Source organism: Teleopsis dalmanni, chromosome 1 (genome assembly GCF_002237135.1).
Source record: "Teleopsis dalmanni isolate 2A chromosome 1, ASM223713v2, whole genome shotgun sequence".
NCBI classification, from domain to species: Eukaryota; Metazoa; Arthropoda; class Insecta; order Diptera; family Diopsidae; genus Teleopsis; species Teleopsis dalmanni.
The window spans coordinates 189,559,153-189,568,698 of NC_051846.1; the positions used below are offsets into that span (position 1 = coordinate 189,559,153).

The 9,546-nt window shown below is 29.5% G+C and overlaps 1 protein-coding gene and 1 pseudogene across 1 annotated transcript; one reads left to right on the forward strand and one right to left on the reverse strand.

Moving 5' to 3' along the window:
- Positions 1–207: 207 nt before the first annotated feature.
- LOC119666925 lies at positions 208–984 on the reverse strand (annotated as a pseudogene).
- A 693-nt stretch (positions 985–1,677) lies between these two features.
- On the forward strand, positions 1,678–2,353 carry LOC119672671. The gene is made up of 2 exons (XM_038083791.1): positions 1,678–2,181; positions 2,243–2,353. Exons 1-2 carry the CDS (start codon positions 1,714–1,716, stop codon positions 2,327–2,329), a joined length of 555 nt encoding a protein of 184 aa, XP_037939719.1. The 5' UTR covers positions 1,678–1,713; the 3' UTR covers positions 2,330–2,353.
- The last annotated feature ends 7,193 nt before the right edge of the window (positions 2,354–9,546 follow it).

Sequence of the window (9,546 nt, forward strand, 5' to 3'; positions counted from 1 at the left end):
TTTATCAACAATACTGGAAGTATAATTTTTTGCACTGACTTATGAATATTAAATAAAATAAGTAAATATTAATAAACAAGCTAAAGCTTTTGTAGAGATCTAAAGCATTTAAAAGGACTGGAATTATATATTAGAGCATGAAATTAGAACATTTAAGTATAATATATAATACAATATGTTTTATTATATATAGTATATTCTCCTACATTAAGAAGATTTTTCTTGATCTTTAGCGTTTGTTTTTAAATTCGTTAAGCGTTCACGTTCTTTTCGGCGAAATTCCCTTTTCTCAAAACTAGTTAGCCCTTGCACGCGTCGTACCACTGGTTCCGCAAGGCAGTAAGCTTGAGGATGATACGATATCGATGCAGGCTCTTCATCCCAGCATTCTGTTGTTTCTAACGGTTGGAAATCAGGAGGCTTAGGCATATGCAAATCCATATTTTCTTCCTGCTGCTTATAAACATTATTTTCACATATCAGGATATGCGCCTGTAGAAATATGCATTAATACTTTAAACATGATTTAGAAAAGTGTTATAATACCTCCAATTCATTTTTATCAAGAATGTGGAGTATATTGTAAGGACATTCAACTTTTGGCGGTCCTTTATATTGACGTTTGCATTTAAGTAGATGTTTACTAAAATTGGTATTTGTAATATTATGACTTTCGTCGTAGGGACATACGATTTTAGGGTCCATAATTCAATATATATTCTGTAGCTGTCAATTTAATAAGAGATAAGAATTTTTTTTTTATTACCTGTGTTTTATGTGTCTTATACATAAATACATAAAATATAAAGTTCGCATTTTTTAATTATTTTAATTAATGCAACTAAGCTGAAAAACGTATCCATTACACACATAATCTATGTTGTGATGAAACATTTCTTGGTAATGGTAAACTTAAACTGATTATTGACGCTGTCCTCAAAAATGTACACAACTTCGTCTTACTGTGGTGAAAAACAACTCCATTGTAAGTATAAGCAAATTAGTGTTGAAACATTTCTTGGCGTGGTAAACTTAAACTGATTATTGACCCTTTTCTCAAAAATGTACACTTCCTTTAACTACGGTGAAAAAGAACTCCATTCCATGCATAAGCTACATAGTGGTGAAACATTTCTTGGAAATGGTAAACTTAAACTGATTATTGACGCTGTTCTCAGAAATGCACACAACTTCTTCTTACTGTGGTGAAAAACAACTCCATTGCAAGTATAAGCAAATTAGTGTTGAAACATTTCTTGGTAATGGTAAACTTGAACTAATTATTGACGCTGTTCTCAAAAATGTAAATAACATACTGATACCGTGGTGAAAAAAAACTCCATTGCAAGCATAACCAAATAAGTGTTAAATAATGATTTGGTGGTGTTGAATTTGAGTTGTATGCTTATTGACACTGTTCTAAAAAATGTAGACAACTTCCTTTTACAGTGGTGAAAAAAAATTCCATTGCATGCATTAGCAATATAATGTTGAATAATTTTTTGGTGGTGTTGAATTTAAGTTGTATGCTTATTGACTCTATTCTTAAAAATATTTTCCTTCTCTTTTGCACGCATGTGCGTGTATCTTTAGTCAATATTGTATTCGTGGGTGTACAGTTTTTTTCGACGAAGTAAGTTTCAAATTAAAGTTTTAATTAACAATTGCTAAGTTTTAGTATTTGTTAAGTTGTATCGTTTGACGTAAATTATAATGAAACACGATTCACCGGTGCTAGTGTTAGCAAAAAAATGCCATAAGCGAAATGTTTCTCCGCCGGTCTACGTATGTGTGCCCAGTATTTTATATACTTATTCCGTCAAAGTTAAGGAAATGAAGGCTTGCGGAAGAGGACCAACTATAGGAAAAGCTAAAAACATGGCAGCGTTGAATTTATTAAGAGCTTGGAGTATTCTTGATAAAACAATAACAGAAGAGTTTATTGCAGAAATTGAAGAATATTTCTGTCCACAACAAGAAGTGGTTCTTCTAAACCAGTATTGTGCAACACATTTTCTTCCAATGCCAAAACACGACAATGAATGTATAATGAGTGATTCCGGTAGTAGCAAATATAAAGTAAATTTGACAATTGGCGGTATTACCTGTACAGTAATCGGAGCCAATAAGAAAGAAGCTCGCGCAGAAGCTGCTAACAAATTTTTAACTTCGTTGAGTGATGTAAGGTTTTTTGTATAAAAATAATTATACATATATATATATATTATTTGATTTGTATTAGTCCAATATGCTCCGATGTTTGATTAAATGCAAGGACCTCCGTGAAAAAAAAAGAATTGCTCAAACAGAAATGGAAAAGCAGCGTTGAAATGCATTACATTCGTACAAAAAGACAATAAAGCTTTATACCAGTACAATATTATTAATTATAAATAATATAATAATATTATTAATATATTAGGAGAACAGAGTTTAAATATGTGTTAATAAAATATAAAATCACTATGTCTTTATTAATATATTTTTACTTTTACTATTGTTTCTATGTCAAATTTAATTCTTTACATATACATATATACACAAATATTTGTACAATTTTTTACCTCTGTGTTAGTCCTTGATGAATAAAAATTTTCCCACGATACGAAAAAAAAATGCGTTGCGTTTGTTTACGAAGAAATATATTCAATTAGAATATAAAATAAGAATAAGTATACTTCAAATACTCAATATTTCAATTTCAGCACAAAACACAAAAGACGCTTATCCACTTGATTGTTAAATGAATTAATATGTACGCAAATGTTTGTATTACAGAAGAAGAGTAGAAGAGAAGAGAGCAGAAAAAGAATATATTGATGAGCGCCGAAAAAAATATGCTTGAAAAGTGTGGTAAAATATTGTACTCTCAATGTTTTTCTGCTTCTTAACAGCACTTACTAGTAAATAATTCTAACGGCACTATTTATTTTTCTGTTGCTGAGCAGCAATTTCTTTATACTCAATTTTTTATTGGTGTTTCTTTTTAACTGACACTTTTTTTTCAATAAAAATTGATGACGTCTACCGTGGCGATAATTATTGTGAATTATTGTACTATCGACGCAGTGTGTTTTAATATCGAAAACTAGTACATTTTCCTCAGAGCTGTATAGTTTTGATTATTTTTGTAATTTCTTATTAAGGGGTAATTTTGAATTGGACTACGATTTAATTTTTATAATAATTTAAATGAGTAGTAATATGGAGTACCAAAATAAAGTTGAAGGGCAAAGTATTATGTTACTCGGAATATTCAATATAGGGTTATTTTATATTAAGATAAAGTAAATTTTTTTTTGAAGGTGAAACAATTTTATTTTGTTCAATATTTATAAAGACCGTGTGCGAGTTCGAGTAAATTGAAATTTCTTAGTGATTTTTTGCACTCTACTTATGTAAATATGTATTTATTTCACTTTTTTATTAGTTTTGGTTAAAAGTTTTCAAATTTATTTATTTATAAAAAATCTTATAAAATTTTCACAATGGTAACATCTAATTTACCTAATTTTTATCTAATTTACCCTACTCGAAATTCTGGTAAATACCAACCTTCGCTGCAATACTATCATAATTTACTATTTCCCTCAATTCAACATCACTTTACTCGAACTCGCACATGGCCTAAATTGTAAAGTGCTCACTTATGTTTGATTTTTCTCAGTTGTATATGTAGGTATGTGTATTTTTCTGAAGACAAAAGATATTTCTAATAACTTTCAATCGTCAAGTGATCATTATATTATATCAATATATTACTCGTATAAGAAAATTATAACAACAAATATAGTGTGAAAATTTCAATTTGGTACAAATACATTTGTTACAAATAAAAAAAATGATAATAGAAAGTTGAGTTAGAATCATTCACTTATGGGTTGCTTTGCTTAGAGGTACTGATGACGTCAATCGAGTATTTACATCGTGAGAATGGAATGTTCTCACGGTTTAGTAGACGCACTGTCTGCAAATTACAATCTATGTTTGCGTGTGTGTGGTATTGTTATTGTTCCTGCTTTTATTTCCTTAGCATACATATTGTACTTGTTGTAGGGTAAATAGAGGATGTAGTAAAGAGGTAGGCATTATATTACGGAAAAAATATCCATCAAAAATATAAAAATTTATTGCAAAAAATCTGTGATCGTTATGTATTTGTACAATACGCTTTGTTTTTGACTATAATTATTATAATTGCAATTATATGACAGTAAAGCACCGGCAGTAGCGCAACCGTAGTTGCTGTTAGTGTAAATGCAACTAATATGATTGGTAGTGAAAACAGTGCTATGCCCTATAGTAGCAATGTTATTAAATAATTAATTATGTTTTATGTTTTAAGTTTTCATTATTATTTTAATAAATCATATAAAATAGAATTATTATCAAAAAATTATTTACGAATAATTAAATACAAAAAATATTTTTAAGATCACAGTTGATGGGTATTAGGAAATACTCGAAACAGCTGAGTGGTCAGTCAAAAATTCAATTAATTAAAATAATTACTACTTTTGGAAACCGTTTACCAAATATGCTAGTTTTTTATTAAATATAATAGTCATTTCCATCTCAAAAATGACATTAAATTACAATTTATATTCACTCTTAAAGTAATTTTATTTTTAACAGCTAAATATTTCAATAATAAAAGTGATTTAATGTGATAAAAGAATAAATAAAATTTTTCTTTGCATATTCAATTTTTTAACATTTTTGTGGAAAAACTTCAAATTTAATGCTTATTTTTAATTAATTAAATGACCGAGGAAGTGCTATTCCATTCTTCGCACATCCGTCTTAAGTATCCTTCAATTACTTGGTATTTACGTAGAGCTCTTTGTGTGAAAGTTAAAAACCATTAAATTTTAGTAAGTGTTTCTGCATCAATTTCAGTTTAGTGCAATTAAATAACTTCTAAAGCTAAAACCGATGATAAAAATTTTAGAGAGTGGCGAAAGAAAACAGGAAACTTTTTAAATAAACGTGTTTTTACTTGCCGGTCTATTTTCGTACTATTTTGCACTTTATTGCTTTATTTTAATTTTATTTCCCGTCAATGTTCACAAGTTTATTAGTTCAAGGAAAAAAGTCAAATAAAAACTGCACTTTTTCACGTTATCACTAATCTATGTGGTAAAGAACATAATACTTTCAGGACAGCAGAATAACAGCTCTAGAGCACTTGAGTTAAAATGAAACATTAAAAAATAAAAATAGCAATAAATATTTACTCCGTAAAGTACAAAGTTTTGAGAACTGAAGTTGTGCCAGCTTCAGCTTAAAGGCTCGTGGGATGTATCAGCCACGCCAGAAGCTGAATATTTCATAAAAATTGTAAATATTTACTACGCATTTTTTGCACTTTTGGTTTAAAAATAAATTAAAAAATATATTATTTTATATCATAAATTTCTATAAAAAAAAAGTTTTAAGTTCAGAAAGAACAAAAAAAACCCCACTGACCAACATTGCGTATACGCAACGTTTACTTCAATTATTTTCACTTTTCATTTACAAAGCATTTGACAGCGCATTTTCACCGCTTTTGCCGTGCTTTTCCGTGCTTTCCCGCTTTCATTTTTTTTTTGAATCTATTGGCTGTAAACATGCAATTGTGAAATTAAATATAACAAAATTAAAGTAAATAAATTGCAAAATGGCGTTTAATTAAAATCATTGTTGTTGTTTTTTTTCCGGCCGAATTCTGAATCTAGAATTTTCAACTGACCGCCTTTGTTGTTGTGTGGTGAGTTGTGCTTTTACTTAACAGTTGTTTATCCTTTTTTCCGAATTACGAATTACGATTCAAGCGAAGCTTTGTGAAAATGTACCAGACTCTGGGCGCCACTTGGAATACTGTATTGGCATATAACATAAATAATTAAAATAAAAATAATTTTTTTATTATTAAAAAAAATTGTTGCAAAAATAAAAATTTTTTCTTGTTAAGTAAAAAAAAATATTTGTCAAAATATAAAAGTTTTGACATAAGGGAACACACAAGGAAAAAATTTGTTTTTTATACCCGGGAAACACGAACATACTAAGGGCCTGAACAAATGTATTGGCTAGTTAGCCGTTCTAGTTGTTGAATCTTACGCTAATTTGACTTTTATTTTTAGTAAGTTGTACAAATCCATTTAAAGAAACAATGTTGCCTTATATATGTAAATATTAACTATATTAATGTTAAAAATATTATATATATTTTGATAGTGTAAAATAAGGTTTCAATTTAAGTAAAGTAATTTTCAAAATGGATATACAACAAAATACATCCTCTTATGATGTATTGTTGCGAATATAATATTCAGTCTCTACACATCAGCCACACCTACTTATAGTATATTCTGTTTACTGCAAATTAGAATATGGCAACCAAGTATAGCCCCGATAATCGGTACAACTATTTAGAAGTAATACTTTAAAAAATCCCTTAACGTCTCTTAATACCGATCTAGTCTTAGGATTTGCAAATGGAGAGATCTGACTCTTTAAGCTAGACCAATGTTTTTAATTTGAAATCTTAAAATAGACATTGGAAAGGAAGGAGATCCTAAGAGCTTGTAGCGCATAAGAAGAAGAAGCAAATTATGATCCACAATATTTTAATATGCTATAAAATAGATAAGTTAAGTATAGATAAATTTTATTAATCTTACTGTGACGAGCTCTGTCATTGTTTTAGAGTAGAGTTTATCAGGTTAAGAATTTATCATTTGTCATAATTACAATATTTTCCCGCATTCATCATTAAGACCATTATATAGCCTTTCTAACTTAGGTTACCTTTAGCCTTAGCAAGATATCTCTTGATACTGTGCTTCTAAATGTCAGCCTCGGATAGCCATTTAAAGGCTAAAGATTTGACCTTTAACGTAGCAACTAGATTTCAACATATCTCTCGATATTGCGCTGCTATACGTCTACTTTGGGTGTCCATCTTTCTCGTTGGTGACTTAATAATTTTTTCGATTTAGCTTATTGACCCTTTCAATTTACCGCACTTTTGGATAACTATAACATCGCGCATTTAAAACTTTGCAAGATCAGTAGTGCCTGTTGAAGGTTTTTCTCCATTCCTATTATATAGTCTGATCAACGTTATATTTGTGTTTCCTGCACCTGGTTTTATTGAACGAAAGGCAGATGGAGAGGATTGTTTTATATGTTGTGAGTGACTTTATGGAAACGTGCTACTTAAGAGATTTCTACAGTCTACAATGTCAGCTTATTTATTTCCTTCAAATTTCCTAAGACCAGAAACCTATATGAATGTAATGTCCGCGAGCTATTCAACCCGTAGAATTGTGAGTAATAAGCAAAACATTTAGGTGTGGAAACACGCCTACATCTTCCACATTATACAACTGTTAACCTTTATATTGTGTAGTATATGGTTTTGTTTGGAACAAAATCAGTTAGTGCTAATATCCGTTTGTTTCTCTGGACTATAAAGCCATATCATGTTTAATCTAAGTTACTTTTCGGTAAATAGTGACAAACCATATTTGAAGTATTATCTTCATTTTTTTTGATAGGTTGCTATAAGAACATTTTCAACTACTATTATAGTTTTTTAACTGACATCTACCAAATTCATTATTAGAAGACTTTACATGACATCTGTGTAAGATCACTAGCTTTTTTCCATTTAAGTGGGGTCAATTTCTATACAGTAACCTGCATATCATTGACCATTACATTATATGACTGTTCTGGATTTTGTTTGGTATTTCATTTACACGAACGCGTCATCATAACTATGTCATGGGCATTTTCTACTATCACTCCACATTTCAATGGTTACACATTACAATTGACTCTTAAGAGTTTATGGTGATAAAAACTTTTTCTTAGCCATCAAAAAACTTAGCATGTCCCATATGTAATACTATATATAGACACGCAGAACTTTATGTATTTATAGTTAACTTTTTCTCTACGAACATTATAATTACTCAGTGACAATCTACTGAGTAATAAACTTATATTTGCTTAGAAATAATACATGCCTTTTCTCACTACACTTTCTATTATTTTTGCGTTATTTAAATGTAATGTAAAGGACAACTTTTTGCATAAAATAACATCAAACATTGGAACATTTGAAGTTGCTCAGTGTCTTGCTCTACATTCCAAATACCATATAAGTACCATATATACCATATATTCATGTTAAACTAGGTAAGTTTTTCCCATGTCCTTCCATCCTTAAATTCTCTGACGCATTTGAGACTACATAAACATTTGCTTTTATGTTTAGTGACTTTTTATCTGATATAAAATAACATTTAACAAAATGCATTTTCATGTTCCTGAGTGACATTCTAAATATGTTTCTCTACATTAAGGTAGTAACTGAAGTATCGACGTACTAGTTAGGAAAAGTGAAGTAAGTACGATTCACTTAAGCAGTGTATACTGCATGCAGTTTTAACTGCAAGTGCCAATGTTGCCAACACGAACAGTCACGGACAAACTTGCAAAAATTGCATTCAAAATTTTGTAGTACGTAGAATTAAACGATGTTTTAGAGAGTTTTTTCTGTATGAATTTTTTTTTGTTTGTTAATAAAATTTCCTTTCAAACTATGACTTAAATTATTTAAAAAAAATCTTTTCTCGTGTATTTTTAAACGTTTAAAGTTAAATACTTAAACAAGTAGTGAACAAACATTTCTGATTTTAAAAAGATTAACTGGAATTAACATTAAAAGTTAGTGTTCACTATGCCATAGAAATAATCGGTATTATTGGATGAGACTGTCACAGGTCTCTTTTGTAACAATGATCTCTGTCATATTATCCCTGAACAAATTTAGCCTTAATTTGTTTGTTTAGTCAACGTTTAAAGTTAAATACTTAAACAAGTAGTGAACAAACATTTCTGATTTTAAAAGGATTAACATTTAGTGTTCACTGTGTCGTAGAAATAATCGGTATTATTGGATGAGACTGTCACAGGTTTCTTTTGTAATATTGATCTCTGTTACATTATCCCTGAACAAATTTAGCCTTAATTTGTTTGTTTAACCAAATTTAGCTTCTATAAATTCAGTAAAAGTTCAGACAATCAGAGTTTTTAAATCATCAGATATCAGTCATCAAGTATTTTGAAGAGTATTGGGCATTATTGGAGCCTTTCCTGAGAATCTAAGGACACGAGCTGTTAAAATAAAGTTATTGTTCTCTCTGCATTTCACAGATTCTGCATGAATATCTTGGTGGCTACTGAAAATATGCTCTTCTTGTCTATAAGCTTTTTTCATTTCCGATAAATCATTTGCCGTACAAATGAATGTTACTAAGACGTAAGTAGGCAATTGATGAACTTTATCGCTAAATACAATTTTTCGATGTAGTGTTCTATGAACTTCACGAACAGATTTACAACACAGAGTAAATTTCCATAATTTGGAAGTGTTGTTCTAGCATTAAAAGATTTATGATAAATTTCCAAACCTTACAGAGCAAAAATGTCAACAAAGTTTGATATTCTCAGCTGTCAAGCCATAGTTATCAATATGAATTGCACATA